The sequence below is a fragment of the Microtus ochrogaster genome, chromosome 7, assembly GCF_000317375.1.
Source record: "Microtus ochrogaster isolate Prairie Vole_2 chromosome 7, MicOch1.0, whole genome shotgun sequence".
Lineage (NCBI taxonomy): Eukaryota > Metazoa > Chordata > Mammalia > Rodentia > Cricetidae > Microtus > Microtus ochrogaster.
Window position 1 is genome coordinate 49,523,103 of NC_022014.1, and position 23,829 is coordinate 49,546,931.

Below are 23,829 nucleotides of genomic sequence, written 5' to 3' on the forward strand. Positions count from 1 at the left end.
GGGAGGAAGGGAGATAAAATTGCATTTGAGATTCTTCTGAGATTTCCCATTCCCTGGGGGAGTGTCCCTAACCCAGAGGAGGGTGGTACTGAGCACCCACACAATGTATGGCTCCATTCCTGACTCTAAACAATACTTGGCTTCCTCTGGGACCCTTCAGTCCTGTCTGTTCACAGTTCCATGAATTCCAACAAGCCCAATGGTAACAACATCACCTGGTAAAATTAGAAGCAGTTCTCTCATCCCCTCAGGGTTTAAAAGAAGCCATGGGCCTGATGTGAAAACTCCAAAATCAGAAAACAACAAATAACCAAGACAGCAGCTGATCTCAAGCCTGCTGGGCGGAGGCTCACTGCCCACGTCACCTAGCATGTTTATTGCTTTCTAGGTGGCCCGCACTGCTGACAGATGGCAGATTTCTCAGTGTTTGTGGGGTTTCTGAAGGAAGTGCCTTGGTGCAGGAGCATCTTCTTCACCCATTTTCTCCTCATCCTCTGCTTGGGAGAGGTAGATTCAGGTAATGTATTTGACCTGCAGCCATATTCAATGCACCCAGGTAGGATATGAGTTTCTTTGCTGGGTGCCCTCTGGGAATGGGCCCTCATAGTGCAGCAGCAGGCCATACTAACTGCTAAAATGTAAAGTATTCCCATGCAAGGTTTTGAATTTTTTGTTTGTTGTTTGTTTGGTTTATTTTTTATTTGTTTTTGTCATTGTTTTTGTTTTTGTTGTTTTGTTTTGCTTTTGAGACAGGTTCCTGCTATGCAGCCCAGGGTGGCCTGGAATTCACGATCCCCACGCTTCGGCCTCCCCAGTGCAGGGGATTGCAGTTATATCTCACCATTCTCTACTCCCATACCAGCTGTTAAAGAGCCATAGCACTTGATGCTGTTCCATCGGTTCACCAGCCCCTGTTTCCCATGTACATTCCCGGGAGCAAAGATAAGCACAGCTAAGAGCAATTCTCTTTCCCTGGAAAGCTTTGCAAAGAACACATTCCTTGGGAAGGAAATAGATGGAGGATGAACTGGGGTGGGGTAAAGAGAGAAAGAAGAGGGGATGACAGAGAGACCTCAGGTGTGTGAGAAAGCGGGCTGAAGAGACCCTGGAGAGTGAACATGTAGGAGGGTGGTTGGGATTGACCAGCAATCATCCAGGAGGCAAAAGGTTTTGTCCAAATTGACATATGATCTATGGGGCAAAGCGAAGGATGGGGAGGGAGATCTGGGATGTTTAAGCTTGGGGAAGAAGTTGTAGCTGAGTTTGGAAAGGAAGAAATGGAATAATTTAAGGACAGCAGAGAGAGCACCTGGCAACCCCACGGAAGAAATGTCCAAGGGAAAGGTGGTGACAAGTCTCTCAGCCGCAGAACTCAGTGGGTGTTTAAATATTAAAATCGACGGAGCACAGCAGGCCCATAGGTTATGTTCCTGTATATTTTGTTTTTTTAGAAGCTGTACATGTGCATTCTATTGATAAACACTGTGAACCCGCCTGTCCTAGCTAGTTTATTGTCAATTTGACACAAGTCAGAGGTACCTGAGTATAGGGAAGCGTACTTGAGAAGATGCTTCCATAAGAACAGCCTGCATGCAAGCCTGTGCATTTTAAAATTAATAATTGATATGGGAGGGCCCAGCCCGTTGTGTGCAGTACCACCTTGGGCAGGGGTTCCAGGGGTATGGAAGAAAGAGGCTGAGCAGTCTATGGAGAACAAAGACAGTAGACAGCGTTCCTCCATGACCTCTGCTTCAGTTCCTGCGTCTAGGCTCTTGCCTTGAGTCTCTGTTTTGACTTGCCTATAATATGAAATAAGTCCTTTCCTCCTCAGTTTGCTTTCAGACATGGCAGTTATCACAGCAAAAGAAATTCGAACTAAGGCATGGACAAAATAAGACTTTCCATTCTCATTGTGCAGAAATCACCGCCATCAGCCATATGGCGTCTTCCTTCCAAGATATTTTTCTTAGTGCACTTGCACAAATATGTAAATTCTCTATTCTATATCACAGACATAATTTTTTTTGTCAAACATTGTATTTAGTGTGCTCCCCTGACCATATTTGCACAGCTCCCCAAACAGCATCTACTCTTGATTGATTCAAACCAGTAACCAGTCCAGCCCTGCACAGTGCACTTGGTTGGAATGCGTGTATATATGTATTTTAACTTACACTCTGGCTTTTTTCATGATGATTTTTTCTCCAGGAAACCACTCGGGTTGTCCTCGGAGAGCAACTCATCGTTGTCATTTGGATAGTTTGCTGTAGATTTCTGATCTGCAAAGGGAAGTGATTTTAAAAACTTGAGTTTCACGTGGGTTGATCTTGGCTATTGTTTTGAATTGTTGTCCTAGACGAGGTCAAGGTGGTGGGCCCTGGAGACTCCATGTTGGCCCTTGTCGGGGAAACGGCTGAGTTCCCGTGCCACTTGTCGCCATACCAGGATGCAGAGCACATGGAGATCCGCTGGTTCCGGACCCAGGTCTCAAACGTGGTGTACCTGTACCAGGAACAGCAGGGGCTCTCCGACACGCAGATGCCAGAGTTCCGCAACAGGACCGTATTCGAAGCGAATGACATCATGGATGGCAGCGTGACCCTGCATGTCCTCAGCGTGACTCCCTCCGATGAGGGCCAATATGGGTGCCGCTTTCTTTCCCACAACTTCTCTGGAGAAGCCATGTGGGAGCTGGAAGTAGCAGGTATGTTCTGGAGTTAGCTGGGAGCAGGAGACGGAGGAAAGGATCGGATTGGATAGAGCTGCCTTACACGCCAGGAGACAGAACCGCGTGGGGGGAATCTCAGATTGAGAACAAACACACACACTATGTTAAAACATCGGGTGGAGATTGAAGAGATATTTCAGACGTCCATCCAGCGCCTGCCTAGCATGCACGAGGCCATGGTTCAATCCCCAGTACCAGGAAAGAAAGAGAAAAAAAGGTTTTTTAGAAGTTAAAAAAAGAGGAAAGAAATCCTATAAAATCTATAGGAAGCAAATAAAAGGGAGAAAAGTTTATAAAAAAAATACTGAATGACTTCAAAACAGCTGAAAGAGTAATTTTAGCCACAAGGTGACGACCCAAAGTGACATCAAGGCATAACAGGCATTTGTGCAAGATTCGTTTGCGCAGTATTACGTAGAGTTTCTTGAGTGCTGAAGCTTCCTGAATGTCAGCGCATAGGAGCTGAAAGTGCTCCATCACCACTGTCCACATTCTGAAGCTAGAAAGACAAGGAGCTCGATGAGTAGATGTGAAGCGATTACTAGAATTTATTAGGAAGATGGGAAAACACATGTAAAGAAATTTAATGATGTATATTTTCATAAACAAGAAGTAAAGGGGACTAACATAAAAAGAAATGTAAGCAGCACAAGTTAGAAACTAATAGATTTGATTAAGTAGTAAGGATTTAAGGAATAAAAATTGGTGGAGAAAAGTCTAGGGCTTTCCTGATACTTATTTTATATATCAATATTCCAATATATTTTTGATTTAAATAGAATTGCATCACGATTCTCCCCCTTCTTTTCTCTCTCCAACCCTTTCCAGAGTCTCTCTCTCAAACCCTTCCCATACCCCCCACTCTCAAGTTGATAAATCATGTTACATACATGCAGAGTGGTCAGCCTTAAAGCTATATACATACTACCAACAAAAATGGACTCAAGATATATTGTACACACATACATACACACATATTGATATTTTATAAGTTTTAAAATATATGGCTGGGGATATAGGTCAGTGAGAGGATGTTTGCATAGATGAACAAGAGCTGGATTTGACTCTTAGCACATAAATTGATACTTAAATGACAAATGATCGTTATATAGATAACAGAGCCAGCTCTATTTGACTGGGAAAGAATTGCATATGTCATAGGCATTTGAGATTTAGTGAGAATTAACAGAGGATAGTCTATTGGAATTCTGGGCGCGATGACTCTTCATTGTAGTGGGGTCATTTATTGCACATTATAACTAAATACATATAGCCTTCCTCTGAGTATTTCCTAATATCCCTGCCTAATCTAAACTGTTCTTTGGCAGTTCATAGTTGGAGGGCTGTGAGCTCACAAACACCATAAGAAGAGTAGTCATAATTCCTGACGTCATATTTTGATCTCAGATGGTGAACAGCAACATGAACTGTAAGCAGAGCTTCTAGAAGTAAGCCCGATCTTCCCCACTCCTGCCTTCCCAGGGTTGGGCTCAGACCCACTCATCTCCCTTGAGGGCTTCAATGAAGGAGGCATTCGGCTGCGATGCAGTTCCAGTGGCTGGTACCCCAAGCCCAAGGTTCAGTGGAGAGACCACCGGGGGCAGTGCCTTCCTCCAGAGTATGAAGCCATCATTCGGAATGCCCAGGGCCTGTTCAGTCTGAACACATCTGTGACTGTCCGAGGAGGGGCTCATAGTAACGTGTCTTGCTCAATCCAGAACCCCTTGCTAGCCCAGAAAAAAGAGTTTGTGCTCCAGATTGCAGGTCAGTAGGCACCGGCTCACACGTATCCTTCTGATCATCAGAAGTTCCATGTTGGTCGGCCCGGGATTCTGAGGCCTGGCTGGGTATGGGGTGGGCTGGCTTTGAAACCTGAATCTACTTGGCTAAGAGTAACTCTGAGAGGTAAGTGAGGAGGCCCGAGAAGCAGCATTTCTATACTATGGGTCATGCAACAAACTTGTAAGGCTCAATATAGATCATCATGGGAACTCATTTGTTCCTAACATCATCCCTCAAGCCACTATTTGTAGAACCCCAAATCCCGACACCCTGGCTCCCGTCCCAGGAGGGATTCAGATGATAAAACAAGTGACTAAGAGCATGCCGTCGAAGGTGGGAGTGCTGGAGAGACCCGAGAAGCAGAAGAAGGCACCTGGGGGTGATGTCATGTAGCTCTGGGTTATAAAAAGGTGACTCAGGTCAACAGATGTTCAGGCAAAGAGTTAAAATTTCATCCATTGCTTGGTTTCAAAGTCCACTGTGTTAAATTTTATTTTATTTTCTGTGTATGGCTGTTGGCCTGCATGTATGTCTGTGTGCCAATTGCGTGCTTGGTGCCCTCAGAGGCCAGAAAAGGTCATAAGATCCACTGAAATTGGAGTTACCAAGAGTTGTTAGCATCCATGTGAGTGTTGAGAACCAGAGATAGGTCTTCTAGAAGAGCAGCAAGTTCTCTTAACTGCTGACCCATCTTTCCAGCCCTTTATTGTTTTAAGCCTTGAAAACCAATCTAACCTATGGGTTATTTTTTCCTGTAAATCTAAATCAATAGTTAGAAAACACTGTCTTCCTTTGTATCAGGCAGATACAACCCTACTGCATGCATGATCTCAAGACAAACTGTAACAAGCCCTTAAGCAGGTGGACTTGGCAGCATTATTTGTCACGCACAGATCATTCTACAATCCCCTGGTAGCTGGGTGGTGGGAGAAGTCTGTGTTAGCTGTTTTTATCCAAAGGGAAAATAAAGTACATCCATCTCTAAGGCAAGCATGAAGCTACAGCCTGGAGCTGGACCCCAAATTTAAATTCCCAGAGCATGAAAGGATTTAGATGTCTTGTCCTGAATGTTTGCATGTCAGATAGAAAGTCCTGAAGAACAACAGTCCTAGATTATAAAGCTGTCGAAGTTGCTTAGCTTTCAAATAGACTTACTTGCTTCTCAGAAGAATAAGCCACATAATGAGTGGTGGCTGATCTCAGCTCCAGAAACGTGTTGCGATAGCAGAATTGTAAAGGATATCCTGAAAATAGCCCCTTAAGGAGCTAAGGAGCAGGGCCATAAAATTTAACGAGGTCCAGGCAGGCGGTGGTGGCGCACGCCTCTAATCGCAGCACTTGGGAGACAGAGACAGGTGATCTCCATGAGTTCGAGGCCAGCCTGGTCTTCAAGAGCTAGTTCCAGGACAGGGAAACCCTGTCTCGAAAAATCAAAAAAAAAATTAATGAGGTTCAGATGATCCTAGGAAGTATTCTATCTTTGAAGATACCTTGTCAGTTATTAATGGCTCTTTGTTAGGGTTTTTGTGCCCAAACACTGACCAATAATTTCAGAAACTACCTTACCCTCTGCCCTTCTTACACAATCTTAAGACAACAGGACACGAACTTCCCCGATCGTGGCATTTCCCCTTTAAAAGTTCTCCCCCTCCCTGGGCTTGGGACTGCCCTTCCCTCACCCACTGCTGGAGGTGTGGTCCAAACTCAATTTTGAATATTAAAAATTCTCTGTGCTTTACATACGGAATAGGTTCCGTGGAGTTTCTTTTTCAGGGATATTTAGGTTGGACATAACACATAAGGTACCCAGGATACTCAAGTCCATTTAGAGAGTGAAGTAGAGGTTGTGAAAAGCCTAGAGGCTAAGAGTGAATGAGGTGTCAGTGTTCGGAGAACAGCATGGGACAATGAAAACGTGTTAGAAATGGACACTGATGTGCACATAGGTGTGGCTAAGATGAGGGCTAGGATTTAGCTCCTTGATACAAAGCCTGTCTCTCTCATGAGACCCCAGAAAAGCAACCAGGGCTTTTAACCACTGTGATCTCAGGCTTAATTTACTGTACTTAGAGGTTAAAAATATACTTTTAGAGAAACACCCTTCTGAGATAATGTGTTACCTCTGAATAATTAGATCACACAGACACAAACCTTATTAAACTGACACAGCTGTTTCTTCAGGGTTACGCTCCAGTTTTGCCCTCATCCCCTCATCTTCTGGTCAATCTTGGAGCTGCCCTGGCCTGCATGCAGCCACAAGTGGCATCCTATCCTTGGGGATTGTTCGGGAAGCAGCTGTAGTTAAACTATTGGCTTTGTTGGGAATTCTTCCAGTGCTGTGAGAACTGAGATAAATGTCAGGAAGCAGGTGACAACCTGTGGATTCTCCAACCAGATAGAACAGCTCACTGGTTTTCAAAAGCAAAACACTTTGGATTCATTGAAGGGTAGCATCAGAGCCAGAAGAAGTTATCTCCCGGTTATAAGAGGAAAAGGGTATACCAAGACCTGTCATTCATCTTCAGTTCACAGTGCTCCCTTCTCTCCGCCCATGCTCACACCAGTCCAAGTCCTGCCGTTGCACCAGAACCTACCTGGAGTGAAGGTTGCTCAACTGCCCTCATGTCTAGTTCATGCCTGGCTACAGGGGCTGGCACGGAAGGTGTGACTGGCCATCCTAAGGTCCCTCAAGGCTTTCCGGGATGTGAGGTCCAAGATAGTCTTGCTTCAGTGGCTAGTGGTACCTAAGTCGAGACAACAAACCCCATGAGACATGTCTTCCAGATGTATTCCTACCCAGAACGTCCCCATGGAAGAAAGCATTCCTGGTAACCCTGGCGGCCCTCCCACTCAGTCTGGCTGTGCTCACCATCCTGGCGCTGCAGTACTTTTACAAGAAGCGGTGCTCCCAAGGTATGACTCAGGGCCTGGAGCTGGATTTGCTCCATAATGATGCAGTCTAATGGTCTGGACCCGGTCTGTTTTCCCTGCCAGTTAGAGAACTAAAAAGCGGGGGTGGGAGGTGGGTTGGGGGGTGGGGGTGGAATCTGCAGCACAACAGGTAGCAGCAGAGAAATTTCAAGCACCGCAGACAGCTGAAAACGGCGTTTATTGGGGTTGAGGAAACACACACAGACAACAGACAGAGAAAAAGACCCTCTGTGAAGCTAAGGGATGGGGAGGGAGCCAGGGGATGGGGAGGCGGAACTCAAAAGGTCGAAAAGATCCCATCTCTTCAGGAGGGCTGGGGTTTTAAAGCCACTGAAGAGTCTTCCTCTCCTACTTTAGAGTTGGTCAGTTTGAGGACAGATAGGATGCTTGATTGGAATGCAAATGTGCTGTTGTGATCAGACCTTGTTGAGCCAGTCCACCAGCAGGCCTGCCAGTGGGAGGCAAAAGCTGCTAGGCTTTTGTCTCAAGTCAGGAGGCTGAGGAAGAAGCTGGTCATCTTGGAAATTTGCCATCTTAATTACCTAGCAACGATCCCTCTCCCTATCCGTCTGCAAGTCTCTCAATAGGAAAGGGGTGAGGTGTGGGGAGGCATGAAGGGGCACAAAAGCAGAAGGCAACCCAGACTGGAATGACAGCCAGCTTTGGGCGGGACTCAGCTTTCCCCATTCATTCTTTCTTTCAGAAAAGCTGAGGAAGCAGGAAGAAAAGGACAGAGGTAAGCCAGCAGAGATGCTCTCTCCCCATGTCCCAGAGCAGGGTCCAGGGACCTGCTGGGTTTCCAAGGCAAGGGCCTCAGAGGGGGCATCTAGGAGAAGGGTAGAGAGGGGAGGACAGGGTTTGCTCGGATTGACAGTGTCCAGGCACCCAAATGAACTTCCGGATGCATAGGGCTGAATCTGCACATCTTAGGGGAGCAAGGTACCCATATTCATAATCTGCCCTGTCTGGTCATTCCCCATTCTGAGAGCATCCTTTTTCTCTTTTGTCTTCAGGAAGACTGATTGCACGGTTGGGTAAGTTCCGGGTTCCGCACCACAGGGCAGGCTGCAGAACAAGTGGGTTTAGCTGGCCAGCTCTGGAGCAGAAAGGGGCATTCAAGGCACTAGGCTCCTTAGAGGAAGAGAAGGAGGACACCCATCTGGTTCTCGATCTGGCTTTGTGTACCTTTTCTTCTTCGATCAGACTGAGATGCGGTGCCTGTGGGCACCCCACTTCAGGGTTCATTCAACAGAAGAAACTCTGAAGAGACCCTGCTGGAGTCTTTACTCCCTCCAGTTCATGTTCCTGAGATTCATCTTTTTAACCCAAATGCCACTCTGAAGAAAGATCCTTGAACTTGCACGAAAATGGGAATGCTCTGGTAAATTACTTTTCCTCTCTTCAAAACACACCAACATAAAACCATGGAGGGGTGTGGTATAGCTAAAGGCCATACAAAGGAAGTTGAGGAACCTGAGCTCCTTGGTAAAGGCTGGAGATCCCAGTATTCTACTAATGAGGCAGACCCAAGGGGGTTGGTAACTTTTAGGCCATGCTGCAGAGAGAGACCCTGTCTCAAAAAAGCAAAGGAGGGGGGGCTGGAGAGATGGCCCAGAGGTTAAGAGTACCGACTGCTTTTCCAGAGGTCCTGAGTTCAATTCCCAGCAACCATATGGTGGCTCACAACCATCTGTAATGAGATCTGGTGCCCTCTTCTGGCGTGTGGGCATACATGGAGGCTGAACACTGTGTACATAATTAATAAATAAATCTAAAAAAAAAAGCAAAGGAGGTTAGTGATCCCAAATAAAGGGGAGATGGAAAAGGCCCCCATAATTAGATTGAAGATCCAGAGAACCAAAATTTGACTGCCCTGTCAAAACTCCAGATAAAACTGAAAGAGTAGAGAGCCCTGTATTACTGCCTATTCAATCCTACCAAGCAAAACCACTTCAGTGAGTCAACATCACAGTCTGAATTAGTATATTGATTGTTTTCCAAAGAATCCAAAGGATGGAGAGACCAGAGGACCTTTTGGAGACAGAGTTGGATCTTTTCCATCTAGGCGGGAAAAATAATTGCCCTTTCTGTCTTTAAACGAAGTATTCAGCAAATGACCCCAAATCACATAGACTGTGCCTGATCCTGGGCTTACTCATGTGCTCTGCCTTCCCACCTCCACTCCTCCCCCTTACACCAGGTAAATCTTGTGATTTCAGAAAGAATAGCCCCCCTCTCCAACTAGATCAGAGCCTTGAGAAAAAAACATTTAGAACCAAGGCTGTTTTCCCTCCCTGGCCCACTGCCTGTTGATTTCTTCCTCTGAAATGAAGGCAGGCTAAAGGCTCTGGAATGCTGGGGATGAGCCTCCTTCTGCAGGGCAATGTAGCATCAAGGAGAGAGTTGCAGTCAGAAGTAGTTTCAGATTAAGGATCTGTAGGCAGAGACTGCTCATTTGTTCATGGCTGCCCTGACCCGAAAAATCACACAGAAACTGTATTAATTACAGCACTAGTTAGCCAATAGCTTAGGCTTCTTCTTAACTAACTCTTACATGTTAAATTAACCCATTCCTATTATTTTATATTTTACCTTGAAGCTCGTAGTTTACCAGTAAGACTCCAGAGCATCTGTCTCCTTCGGCAGCTACGTGGCCTCTTTCTGACTCCTTCTTTTCTCCTCTATCTCTGCTTGAAATTCCCACCTTGCTCTATTCTGCCCTGTCATAGGCCTTAATTAGCTTCTTTATTCATTAACCAAGAAAAGCAAGACTTAACAAAGAAGGACTTCCCACACCAAGGTTCCTTAATCTTTGCCTCAGAAGGTTGATGTTTCTCTCTGTTTTTCTTGCAGAGAGACTTCAGGCAGAGCTTGGTAAGTTCCCTCCACCCCAGAACTATTACTTCCTGTCCTGTCTTTGTACCTGGCTGCCCACGTATGATTCCCTGGCTGGAACGATGCTGACTGTGGGTGGTGAGGGAAGGGAGGATTAGACTGTGACACCAATGTGACGTGGCCTCCTGACTTTCCAATTCTCCTTTTCCTTTGCTCCTTCAGACTGGAGAAGGTCCGAAGGCCAGGCTGGTGAGTAAAGCCCCCTTCTCTCCCACTGCATCTCACTAGGCTCCCTGACTTGGCATGTTTGAATCACATCCCTCTAAATGCATTTCCAACTTAGGACATTTTCCATTTACAAGTGAATTGAAGACATACTGTGAATTGTACATTGAAAATGTTCTAAGTTAGAAATGTGAGCAGCGCAGTGCTGGGGTGTTGGATAGGTACCTTCTGATCACGTGATTGTCTGGGGTGGTGACTCCCTGTGGCTTCCCAGCATCTCCACCAGACTGAGAAAAGATCAAAGTTCCAAGTATGGTTTCTAATGAATACAAATGGTTTTCACACCATTGTAAAGCAAAACAAACGAATGAAAAAAAAACTTAAGTTATCATTCCAGTTCCTCTCTGTTCGTGGCAGCATCACAGTCTCTCTCTGGCGCTTCCACCTTCGCTCCAACGATTCCCATGCTCTATTATGTATATTTTACTCGGTAGAAGTCAGACCCAGGTTTCACTTTTATATTTATTTACATTTATCATAATTATATATTCATTTAGGTATAATTTATACGTTTATATAAAATATGCATTTATATATTTATTTATACAAATGAATTTATTTGTTTTATATCATATATAAATTATCCGTATAATTTATATTATATGTTATATTTATTGTCCAGAGGCTACATTTGGGAAAACATTGCTTTCAGTCCTGATTACACAGCATAATCTCCTGAATTTCTGGTGCTCACCCTCAAACTGCCTGTGGGTTTAAAGTAGACATGCTATTATATATGTAAATACATCTCTTCATACCTGAATGAAAATGAGAACATGGCCACTCCTAGGTATGGTTGAGGAGCAGGGTTCTGTTGTAGATATGAGGGAGAGAGTACAGCCAAAGGTGTCTGGAAGAGCAGACTGAACTGGCCCATGCAGGGAGGGTGGGCAGAGTGAGAGAGAAAGAGAAGAGAGAGGGAAGAAGAGAGATCCAGGAGCGGAGCAAGGGCGGAACCAAGAAGGGAATCAAAATGGCTGAGCTATATAGGAATCAGAGAAGCTGGGGGAGGGGAGCAAAGCTCAGGGAATGGAGAGGTTTAGGGTAGGGGGCAGGGTATCCCAACCAGCTGAGACTGAGGGAGCCTAGGGCTACCATAGACCTTGATGTGGTAATAGGCACCCCAGCCATAAGCAAATGCATCAGCCATATGCCACTTTTGCTAGGAACTATCCTTTTATCAGGCAGGAACGATCTTCTTAAGTCCTTGAGGGAATGCTGGCTTTTGTCTAAATGCCAGGCTTTGGGGAAAGGAATTTCTTGGAACCTAACAATACCATAAGGGCCTATATTCCCTCCATAAGAACACCGGCCTAATATATATTTGATTTTGTATATATTCTTGCAAATCTGAATTTCCACTCTGTCACATGCATTTTAGTCTTGTATAAACATCGTTCATAGTCTCACGCTGCCTGTCCCTTGCTTTATATATGCATCACTGTTTAAATATTCACTTTATAGTGTGTTGGGTCCGTTTCTTCCTGCCGGTTCTCGCTGCCCACCACTACAAACCACACTGAATAAGCCTGAAGCGTGCTGTCTTATCACCCTTTTCTCTAGGAGGTACAGCCGGGAAGGGAGATTAGGCTGTCAGATAGACAAAGGTTTCCCAGTGAGCCATACTCCTGCAATCGGCCATGGTGAGGCTCTGTCCACCTGCACAATGTGTGACCCAGCTCTCTAGGTTTGCTGGCCCATGGGGATAAATACTTTCTCATTCCTTTATTATTGGCTTCTCTCTAGATGCTGACTTTGAACATACACACACACATGCACACACACACACATATCCTTATTGATATATTTTATAATGGCTATGTATATATCCTTGTTAACATATACATATATTATTATTGACATTAAACAATATGGATTCCGTTTGCTATTGTGTCTTTTGCTGTTAGTCTTGTCCAAGTTCCCCTTAGTGAAGAGAGATCATTGCTTTCCGTAAAGTTTAATTAATCAAACTTTTACCTAAGGCTTCTACTTCCGAAGTTGAAGATCTTTGCTAAGGATACCACAATGTATACTGTCTTATCATTTCTTTTATTAATTTATATTATATTTCTCAGCCTTCTGTTAGTGCCGCATAATACCTGAAATGGTAAACTTCCAGTGAGCAAAGGTTTTCTTGGGGTCACAGTTTCAGAGTTAATCCATGGTCACTTGGGTCAGTGGCAAGGCAGCAGGAAGTAAGGAATATGTGGTAGAGAAAGCTGCTTGCTTCATGGTAGGCAGAAAGCAAAAAAGAGAAGCAGGAGAGACCAGAAACTAAGGTTCCACATAGCGCAGAGCTTGGACTAAACCTTTAACTCGGGGCCATTGGAGAATGTTTCAGATCCAAAGCGCAATAATGTGTTTTGTGTATAGGTCATTAATCAGTCCTACAGAAGTCCGCACACTGGGTGTGAGGTGATGATAATGCACTGACTTGTCTGTGTGCACTGAATGGGTCTTCTCAGTGCTGTTTAGTATACCAGCCATAATTCTCCCATGGAGGCAAGCTTTCACCTTGAGCATCTATGCCGTGTGGAAGCGCTTGTCCCTGGGCTCGCCTCCCAATTCCATGTTTTCACCATTATGGCTTTGATAGCATCTAGAAGTTCAAGGTTTCTTCTCCATATCTACTTCCCTCTTAAAGTTAATGAACTTTTAAAAATATAAATTTACACAGTTCCTTTAAAAATTCTCAAGTTGATTTGGATGAATGGTTAAAAATTTATAGGCAAACTAACATTGAATCAATGTTTTGCTAGAACTAAGCTGTTCTGTGTAATTCCACGGACTGTCTTGATTCGAGTCCAGGGTTAATCCCCCAGCACCTTGAAAAATGTTTTTTATCACTTTGGATCAACTCTTTGTTCCAAAACAGAACAAGAGAAAACTGGAGAAAAACCTCAGAACGGTCCACAATAGAAAGGGAGACTGTGGAGAGAAGGCCGGGTATCTAGAAGGCATCTGAGGGCAGAGTCCCATTCAGCAGAGCCTCCAGGACTGAGCTTGGCCAGGCAGAGATAGGTTTCATTTCCATCCTTCAGGGTACCAAGGCTGCTCGCTCCTTGCTTCTGTGTTCCATCTTCCCAATGTAACAAGGTTACATACCACTTTGGTAGAACCCAGCACAATCATTAGACCCCTGTCCAATCCAGTCCAGAGGTAGGAACGAGGTTATTTAATTTGTGGACGGCTCTTGAGCAAGGGAAGCCACCCTCAAGGTCTCAGAATTGTTGGCTGAGCTCTCTGAGTCCCTTCTCTCTCTTTGCTTTCAGAGTGGAGAGCGGCCCAGCAATATGCAGGTAAAGTAACTGAAGCTGGCAAGTGCGACTGGTTACCAGTGGGCAGGGTCTTGCACAGAAGGGATGAGGAGGGGTCTGACATTGGAGGAAGGGTTTTTCCAGGAGCCAAGTCCATCTCCTGGAAGTGAGAACAGAATATACATACAGCCTGCTGCATGCTCTCCTGTGCACACGTTTCGAACACAAGCTGTTCACTAAGAGGCACAGTTTTGGGGGTTTACTAGGTTCATTTCCTAAGGGCAGGAAGGAAGGCTGCTTCTGGCATCTGTGTGCAGAAGGAAAGGCAGCGTCTGAAAGGAATCTCCCAAATCATTCCTCAGAGGCATCACACACACTTAAATCCCAGCATGGGGAGGCTGAGGCAAGGGGGTCACGAGTCAAGACCAGCCTGGGTTATATAGGGAGACTTTGACTCAAAAAACTTGTGGGTGGGTATTTGGGGGCTATGTGTTTGGAGCATGGGTGCTGGAGTGTAGGTCATTGGATTAGATGGTCTCAGAGGTTCCCTGTAGTTTCAAGAGTCCTAGAATTGCTGTAAAGAGGAGGCGACCTGGTGGTGAAACCAAAGGAAACAGAAACTACAAAAGACCTGACTCCATGCTAGTGAACCTCCCGCATGAACCTACCTTATTTGCAACCCAAGAATGAGATTCGGGACTTTACTGTTAGGAAAGGAATGGGCTTCAGGAGTGTGCCATTCCGGGAAAAGGGGTAGTTGAAAGAGTGGGTGTGTGCCAGAGTGTGTGCGTTTGCTATTCCACCAGTTGGTCCACCTGGAAAAACTAGACGTCTGAGGAGTGAAGGAGTGGAGGGGGAGAGCAGGGCAAGGATGGAGGTGAGGGAAGAAGGAGAGGTACCTGAACCTTTCCCAGTAGGTACTAACCCTAATCTTCTGCTCAGTGGACGTGACCTTGGATCCCACCACAGCGCACCTTAGCCTGGAGATCTCAGACGACCTCAAGAGCGTGTCCTCCCGACTGGGGGCGCCCAGTATTGTGGTCCATGGCCCGCAGCGGTTCTCGGAGCAGACGTGCGTGCTGAGCCGGGAGCGCTTCTGCAGCGGCCGCCACTACTGGGAGGTGAACGTGGGCCGGCGCAGCCGCTGGTTCCTGGGCGCCTGTCTGGAGTCGGTGGAGCGCTCGGGGTCCGTGCGCCTGAGCCCCGCCGCCGGCTACTGGGTGATGGGGTTGTGGAACAGCTGCGAGTACTTCGTGCTGGACCCGCAGCGCGTGGCGCTGACGCTACGCGTGCCTCCCCGGAGGGTGGGCATCCTGCTGGACTATGAGGCAGGGAAGCTGTCTTTCTTCAATGCGTCTGATGGCTCGCACGTCTTCACTTTCACCGACACTTTCTTTGGGGCGCTTTGCGCCTACTTCAGGCCCCGAGCCCACGATGGCAGCGAACATCCGGATCCCCTGACCATCTGCTCTTTGCCGGTTAAAGGGCCACATGTCCTCGAAGAGGACGACAATGACAATTGGCTACAGCCCTATGAGCCCTTTGACCCCGCCTGGGCTGATGATGAGGCGCTGTTGTGACCTTAAGGCCAGGTCTAGGCATTGTCCTGAACTCCTGGACAGCGCTTTGCTCCCCTGCTGCCAAAGCATGCAGAGGCCCTTGGTATATGTATTTGTGCATATATAATTATTTTAAGGACAGCGGGCAAAAAAGAGACCGTTTATGTATATAGCAAGACTATAGAGTGTGCACTGTGGGAACGGAAAAGAAGTCAGAAGTATTTGCTAATTTGTGTATAGTTTTGCATATTTTGTGTAATTTTGTATATTCTGTAAAAGTCTAGAAGTAATGACATTTCATAAGTAATGAGTTCACCTATGGCTCAGATCTGAATGTTAAACATCATTTCCTCCTAAAACGAAATGGGAGAAATGGCTGATTCCAGGACTGGGGTAAAGAAGGCCCAAAACTTGGACCATTTTGGCTATAAAATAAAAGTCAGCATGTTGATTGCCTTGACGGGTTACCTAGTCTAGGGTTAGTAACCGTCTGGCAGTTCAGTTATTCCAGGGTCCCGGAGAGGCACTATCTGTAAGATAAATGGGCTAGGAGAGAAGAAGGCCATGCTACATTTGTCAGAGCCTCCATTTATTAGAGATGGGGTACAGCTTTATATAGGGTAAGGAGTTGGGGGATGGGCACAGGGGCCTGAGCTCTTGCCACGTGGTTCACATTGGTCACATAGCCAGGAGGTTACCTTCGGTCAGGTCACTGTTGGCCGGGAAGTCGTGAGTTGCCACACCTAGTTCCCTAGATAGTTTGGAATGTGGGGTGGGTTCCGCTAACAGATAGCTCTCCAACAGCCAATTTGGGTGTGGGGTAGGCTCTGTCAATAGAACGATTCCTAACACAATTATGGGTGTGGGGTTCTCTGTAGACTCCCCAGGGTGATGGTTCCTGCAATGATTTTAGGAGGAAATTGGCTCCCAACATCAGCAGAAGCTGATAGGAAGCAGCCTAGTTCAGATCTGCTGGGCAAATGGGAACTGTGATTAGTAACTGTGGAGTGCATAATTTAAAACCAGAGAAAATGTTAAGAGTTCTCACCATAAAAGGGTAGGTGAGGTAGTCTAGATGTCAGTTGGTTTGCTTTAGCCAATCCAGCACGCACACATTTATGACAACCATGTCCACCACAAACATACACATTTTTTGCTTGTCAGTTAGAATAAGTAAATAATTTTTTTTTAAAAAAAAGCAAAACACATATTACAGTCTGTAGTGACTTCCCTGGCCTTCCGTGTGGCATTATTAATATGGAAATCCATAATGGCACTGATGGGGCTGGGGTAGAGGTCAGGGTGCTTGCCTAACTTGAGGGACAATGGCACATCTTCAGCTCCAGGGACAATTTCCCTGGGGCAGCACATTAGTTCCCCAGCACAGCAAGAGAAGGGCTAGGATGGCAAGAATGCAGTGTTACTCAAAAAAAAAAAAAAACCCATACATATTGCCAACAATATACAGACTGAACAAGCTATATTTAGGAATAAATATGTATACACATATACATGTACACATCTAATAACAATTTTTTTAAAAGGTCATGAATTTGAAAGTAAGTAGGGAGTTACAGTATGTGGGGAGGACTTGGGGGGAGGAAGAGAAAAATATTGTAATTTTATTATAATCTCCAAAATTAAAAAAATAAATAATGCAGCATTAGCTATCAACTAAAATCCAGATGCATTAAGTCCATGCCAGCACTTTAATTTGTTTTTCTTTTTCTGTTTTTTCAAAGGGGAACCTTTAAAAAATAATCTAATAAAATCTATCTAAAAGATAATGATAAAGAGTGTGGAATGAAAAAGCAATTCGCTTTACATCATGGAAATAATTAGTATAGACAAAAGGAGTAATGGGTGCTAAAATCACTGGGCAAAGTCTGCTGGAAAGCAAGAAGTTTCCACAGTTTTCAGTAGCAATCTTGCATACTTCCTAAAAGTAAGGGGAAGGGCTTCAGGGCTCCTTAGCATCCTTCCCTTCTTGGAGCATCCTTCCCTTCTTGGAGCATCCTTCCCTTCTTGGAGCATCCTTCCCTTCTTGGAGCATCCTTCCCTTCTTGGGAGTGCTTTTTCTTTTCTCAAAAAGCGGTCTCTATTTGTACTCCATGCCTAACTTAAAAGGCATGACTTTTCTTCATCTCCTCCTTGTGGCTGCCAGAATTTTAATCTCATCTGTCCCAGTTTGCAAAAGCCTCTAATAAAATTGTCCTTGAGCTTCCTTAAGGGGGGAAAAAAAAGAAAGGGAAAAGTATCTTTGCAATGATAATCTGCAAGATGAACCAAGTGATGACATTTACATATTCAAGGATGAGATGCGACATCAGGTCAAAGGAAGATGATTAAGAGCCCAACCTATTTTTAAAATCTTAGGTGAATGCTGATTTTCTGAGAGAAATATTAGTGCTGTAGTCATTCAGGGAAATACTGCTCTTCACAAACATTTCCAGACAGGGTCTCTCATGGGTTGACTCACAGTGGGGTAGGGATGGCTACAGCCCACTTTCGGGATTCAGCTGTTGAATGACTACCACTTGATGAGCAAAGGCTTCCTCCTTGGGCAGGAGATGTAGCTCAGTGGCAGAGCACTTGTCTTAGCTCAGTGGTAGAGCCTTGCCTAGCATGTGCTCTGGGTTTGATGCTCAGCATCACAGTAAAAAGCAAACAGTCAGGCAGTGGTGGTGCACTTTTAATCCCAGCACTCGGGAGGCAGAGGCTGAGGATCTCTGATTTCGCGGCCAGCCTAATCTACAGAGTGAGTTCCAGAACAAGCAGAGCTACCCAAAAAAATCCTGTCTTAAAAAACAAAACAACAACAACAACAACAAAAATACAGATCGCCCTATTCCATCATAAGCATTCTAAGCTAATGCTACTCTGTCTCGATTGTTTCCTCTGACAATAAGGTAGAAAAGCCTTTTAATTTAAACTTTAAAATGTATCCAGAACCTGTTAACTTCTGGTCACTTTCTTTTCTACCCAGAACCAAACTATAAACTCTAACCCAGATTACTGCAGGGACTTCCCTGTGGGCCCTCACAGCAGCCTGGATGGACTTACTAAAACAGACCAGCTGGGCATGTTGGTACGCATCTGTAACCCCAGCATGAGGGCAGACAATGAGATTGGGGCCAGCCTAGTGGGTCCCTAGCTCCCAAACACAAGCAACAAACAACCCCAGGGCAAATATTTTCTCTTCTTGTTCGGAGCTTTAACTTCTCACACTGGATTACGAGACCCTGTTCTCTCTGGCCAGGAAGCTCTCATTCTCTGTCTGTCTTTCCACTCTAGAATTCATTTTCAGCGGCCTTTTCTAGCTGGAACACTCTGGATCCTGGCCCAGACTCTGTACTCCCTAAGGGCTGGACCATGTTTCCTTCCCCACATGCTACCTGTCGTACTATGAAGTCTAGTGTGCTGGAAGAATGAAGCAGATATTTTCTTTTGGTCCAATGTGTTTAAAGAAGGTCCTTATTGAAAACGTATATTAAAGATTCCCTAGAGGAACTGTTTCTGAAAAAAAAAAAGATTATCTTTTGACTTGGGTTTGGTGATGCATATCTGTAATCTCAGTAATTCGGGGTGGGAGTGCTGAGACAGGAGAGTAGGATGGTCATAAATAAGGTCAAGGCTAGACCAGTCTGTTTTGTTTTGTTTTGTTTTTTTTTGGTTTTTTTCGAGACAGGGTTTCTCTGTGGCTTTGGAGCCTGTCCTGGCACTAGCTCTGTAGACTAGGCTGGTCTCGAACACACAGAGATCCACCTGCCTCTGCCTCCCGAGTGCTGGGATTAAAGGCGTGCGCCACCATCGCCCGGCCCAGTCTGAAAAGTGGGATGAGACAACAGTCTCAAAGGCAAAACACTCGAAGTGCACTTCCTAAGTCCCTCCTGAATATTTGTCTTCACGGATACTCTATCTTTTCAGAAGTCAACTCCTGTGTCTGTGCATGGTGGTCCATAGGTCTACACCTATAATCCAAGCACATAGGCGAGACAGAAAGAGCTTAAAGTCATTCTTGACTGTGTAGAGAGTCTGAGGCCAGCCAGGGCAGTACCAGGCACCATCTCAAATAAAGCAAAATAATACAAAGAACCTTCAACAACAACAACAACAGCAACAAACCCAAAAAGAAATGCTACTTCCTGTCTGCAGCAATCTCATCATTTCTCTTTCACCTTTGGTTTCAGTGATAGACATTCTGGGAGCTAGGAATTAGCTTAATGGAAGAAGGTGTGTTTAACATGGGGTTCAATCCCTAGCACTGCCCCCCAAATCTCTTGATTGTGTAGGGTGAGGTATTTGTAGTCTTTGAATCCCCCATAGCTTGAACTCTGACTGTGAGAGAGTGCCACATCCCATGGCAATTGTTTCCAAATGTGCATATAAGCCAAACAGCTCTTCATGCACAGTAATATAGACATGTTTTACTTGTTAACTGTGTCTCCAGAAAGCTGAAAGCCAACCTACTAATCAATACCATATGGCTTTCTTAGCATTTCTACACCGAGATTCCATTCTTAACATACAAAGCCCCAGCTAGAAGAATAGCTTGATGGTAGAGACCTTACCTACTGTGTGGAAAGCCTAGACCCAGTTCCCAACACAACAAAGATAGATAAGTAGATAGATAGATAGATAGATAGATAGATAGATAGATAGATAGATAGATAGATAATAAAAGGTCAAAGGCAGGTTGTTGTCTGAGTTTACTGTCCTACCCGGTTCCCACAATCATTAAGTCCCAAAGAAATCACACAGAGGTCTACATTAGTTATAAACTGATTGGCACATTAGCTCAGGCTTCTTATTAACTCTTATAACTTATATTAGCCCATTATTCTTATCTGTGTTAGCCACATGGCTCAGTACCTTTTTCAGTGAGGCAGTCACATTTTGTTTCTTCTGTGGTCGGGTCAGGACTCCAGAGGAATGGGCTTCTCAGAATTCTCCTGTTCTCCTTGACCCGCCTCTACTTCCTGCCTGGCTACTGGCCAATCAGCATTTATTTAAAATATAATTAACAGAATACAGACCATGGTACTACACCATCAGGTAAGTATCTTAGTCTTACCACAGGGACCACCGCTAGGCAATAAAATGAACTCTGGGTTCTGAACATGTCACACATTAAAAACATGATCTATGTTCTCCTCTGCCTCTGTTCTGCGCTTGCTCCCTGGCTTTTCTATAAAACACTGGATTAATCTGGAAAGCCAGAGTGTTTACAGAACAACTGGGTGGTATGTCATCAGCTGCCCACTAGCTTCAGTATAGATAACTCTTCTCACATGTGAGTTATGACAACCATTATCAAGGTCGCTCTGCAGAAACTTGAGGCTGTGTTTGCTAAAAACACTGTTTCTTCACTTGAACATTTTGATATTGATACGATGGCTCAGTTGGAATGCAAGGCTTGGCATCTCTGTCCGTTTAGCATGTCTGTGTCCTTTGCTGCTTCAGAACCTCTCAGCAGACTCTGCTCAACTCTTCATGTAGCTATGCTGACTATTTGAGAAATGTGTCCAGGATTGCAATGCATGATTAACTTAGCCCATTGTCCACTGGAACTGGCTTGGGTTTCTTCCACCTTGACCTTAGGCTTCTTGTCAACATAAACATTGTAATTCTTCCAGCCCTATACAGCTGGATGTTTGCACAAGACAATGGTGTCAACTGACCTTCAGCAGTTCCTGAGGAAAGTCCTTGCTCATCACCCCACCAAGTACAAGGTCACAAAGCTTGCACAAGAGACGGCCAACTTTTGAGACCATGGCCCTGACCAGTGGAGTTGTTACATATTTCAACTTATGCCTCCCAAAGTTAATAAAAGCCCAGTGCTCCCGTTTGTTCAGCAACCAGCAGCCTTATCCTGACTGAGGCTCAGAGCTCTCTCTTTAGCTGTACTTGAAGTCAATCGTATTGCAACACCATTTGCCTGTCTTGTTTGTAGTGTATGACTTAGTCTTGTTTCTATTGTTGTGTTAAAAGTCCAGTATCAGATGACTTCAAAGAACACTTGAGCCCTGGTCAGCCTAGGCAACATGCTCAAACTCCATCTTTTAATAGAAAAAAAAATATAGGTACGATTGGGGAAAGATGCAAAACTGTGTTTCCTAGTAATGAACACATAAAAATGGAGTTTCACCAGAAAGTAATTAGTTTTTAGTGAATGCCAAGGAACTTTGGGTTTTTATCAACAACCAGGGTTGCGCAGATGAAGAATGGAAAGTCCACAGACGAGTGACTTTGCCCAAAGTTCCAAAGTTTCTCAATTCTTACATAACCAAGCTCTATGCACCAAATTTTGATACACAGATGAGTTGTGAATAGGTTTCCAATCTTGGTTCACTGTGGTTTTTGTGTTTGTTTGCTGTTTGTTTTTAACAGGGCCAGCTCCTGACTTGGTCTTGGAACTCAATGTGTAGCTAAGAATAACCTTGAATTTCTGGTCTTCCTGCCTCTGCCTCCCAAGAGGTAGGATTATAGACACTGGCTAACATGTCCGGTTCATGTGCTGGGCAAGACTTCCAGTGCTTTGTGCATGCTTGCTAGGCGAGCACTCTACCAACTGAGCCACATCCCCAGATGACTGTGTAGCCTAGAGAGAAGCTGTGTCTGCCAGCCTCCGAAGGACATAATCAGGGTATCTGCTAGTTCTTAAAGTCACTACCGGCTTTGAATCCTCAAAAATGCTGGTTCCCATAGGAGGAAGAGTCATGTGAGGCTAACAAGAGCCATCTGGTACTCGATCATCATCCTTGCAGGTGTTCTACGTATTCACAGATCGCTCCCAGCTCCCAGCCTAATCCTACCTAGCCAGAGAGGTCCCCAAAAGGCATAGAGGGCAAATGGGAATGACAGGGAATCCTGGAGGAAGGAACAGATAAGACAAGAAACGAGCAGTAAGGTGTGTGTGGGTGGCTTGCCTACCTGCCCCACCTCCCGAGCATCTTCCTTAGGGCACTGATTACATCCCTGTTCCTCAGGCTGTAAATGAGTGGGTTGAACATTGGGGTGAGGATAGTGTAGAAGATGGAAGTGGCTCTATCTCCCATTGGTGTCCTAGCTGAGGCCCGCTGCATGTAGCTAAATATGGCTCCCCCGTAGTAGAGGCCCACCACAGCCAGGTGGGAAGAGCAAGTGGTGAGAGCCTTCTGTTTCCCCTCCGTGGCGGGCATTCTGATCACAGCTGTGAGGACCTGCGCATAGGAAGCCACAATGACCCCAAGAGGCAGCAGTAACATCACCACACAGCATGCGTAGATGAGGTCCTCGAAAAGTGAGGTGTCGGCACAGGAGAGGCGCAGCAGGGCTGGGACCTCACAGAAGAAGTGGTCCACCTCTAGAGATCCACAGTAAGGGAAGCTGAAGACCATCCCCACGTCAATCACACTGTCTGCCATTCCACCCATCCAGGATGCCATGGCCAGGGAAGTGCAAGCCTTCCAGTTCATGAGCACAGGGTACCTCAGTGGATAGCAGACTGCCATGTACCTGTCATAGGCCATGACAGCCAAGAGGAAGCACTCAGCTCCTCCCACCGTGACCACGAGGAAGATCTGAGAGGCACAGCCTGCCAGGGAGATGAACTTCCTGCCTGAGAGGAAGTTGGCTGCCATCTTGGGTACCACTGTGCATGTCATTGTCAAGTCCATGATGGAGAGCTGACTGAGGAAGAAGTACATAGGGGTGTGCAGGCGCCTATCAGCCTGGATGAGTGTCAGGAGGAGAATGTTACCAACCACAGCAGCTCCAAAGGCCAGAAGTACCAGGGAGAAGAAGAAGGAGCCATAAGGCGAGTGCCCGAATAGGCCTGCAAGGATGAAGCTGGACAGGGAGGAATGGTTCCAGAGCTGCTCTGCCATGGCCCTGAGAGACAAACAGACAAAAAAAACTTTGTTGGACACCTCAGTAGCATAAAACAAAACAAATATTTTTCTCCCCAAGGGCAAAGATTGGACCTTTGGCACTACCCTACTCTTTCCTTCTGCAATAAAAATCTCTTTTCTTGCCCAGCTGTTTTCAGGTGTACCCAGCCTGAATGGACCCTTATTTCTCCTGAGAGAAGATGGAATGGAGAAACAGGTAGGGGGATTGGGGAGCACAAGTAGAGATAAGTGGTAGCTAAATGGCAGGTGGGGAGGAACAATTTGAGGAAAGGGGCTATAGATTTAAAAGACAGGGAAGTGAAATATTGGATGACCCAAGAACAAAAGAATAAAGAAGTTTGGATGGAAGGGATAAAGACAATACAATTAAAAAGCAAAATTCTCCTTGTTAAGAATAATGGAAAATGGCTGGTGGGGTGGTTCAACAGGTAAAGGTGCTTGCTATGTAAGACCTGTGTGAGCCCCAGAAGCCACACAAAGGTCAAAGGAGAGAACTGACCCCATAGAGTTGTCCCTGACCTCCAAGCCCGTGCCCTGTCACATGCACCACTACATATACA

The 23,829-nt window shown here is 45.4% G+C and overlaps 2 protein-coding genes across 2 annotated transcripts; one reads left to right on the forward strand and one right to left on the reverse strand.

The window, feature by feature from the left end:
• The first annotated feature begins 408 nt into the window (after positions 1-408).
• Btnl9 (butyrophilin like 9) lies at positions 409-15,581 on the forward strand. The gene is made up of 9 exons (XM_013347070.2): positions 409-517; positions 2,357-2,704; positions 4,211-4,492; positions 7,295-7,423; positions 8,145-8,177; positions 10,295-10,315; positions 10,499-10,525; positions 13,834-13,860; positions 14,761-15,581. Exons 1-9 carry the CDS (start codon positions 409-411, stop codon positions 15,396-15,398), a joined length of 1,614 nt encoding a protein of 537 aa, XP_013202524.1. The 3' UTR covers positions 15,399-15,581.
• A 6,725-nt stretch (positions 15,582-22,306) lies between these two features.
• Positions 22,307-23,245, reverse strand: LOC101987756 (olfactory receptor 2M4-like). Its single transcript, XM_005350182.1, has one exon. It carries the CDS (start codon positions 23,243-23,245, stop codon positions 22,307-22,309), a length of 939 nt encoding a protein of 312 aa, XP_005350239.1.
• Between the last annotated feature and the right edge of the window lie 584 nt (positions 23,246-23,829).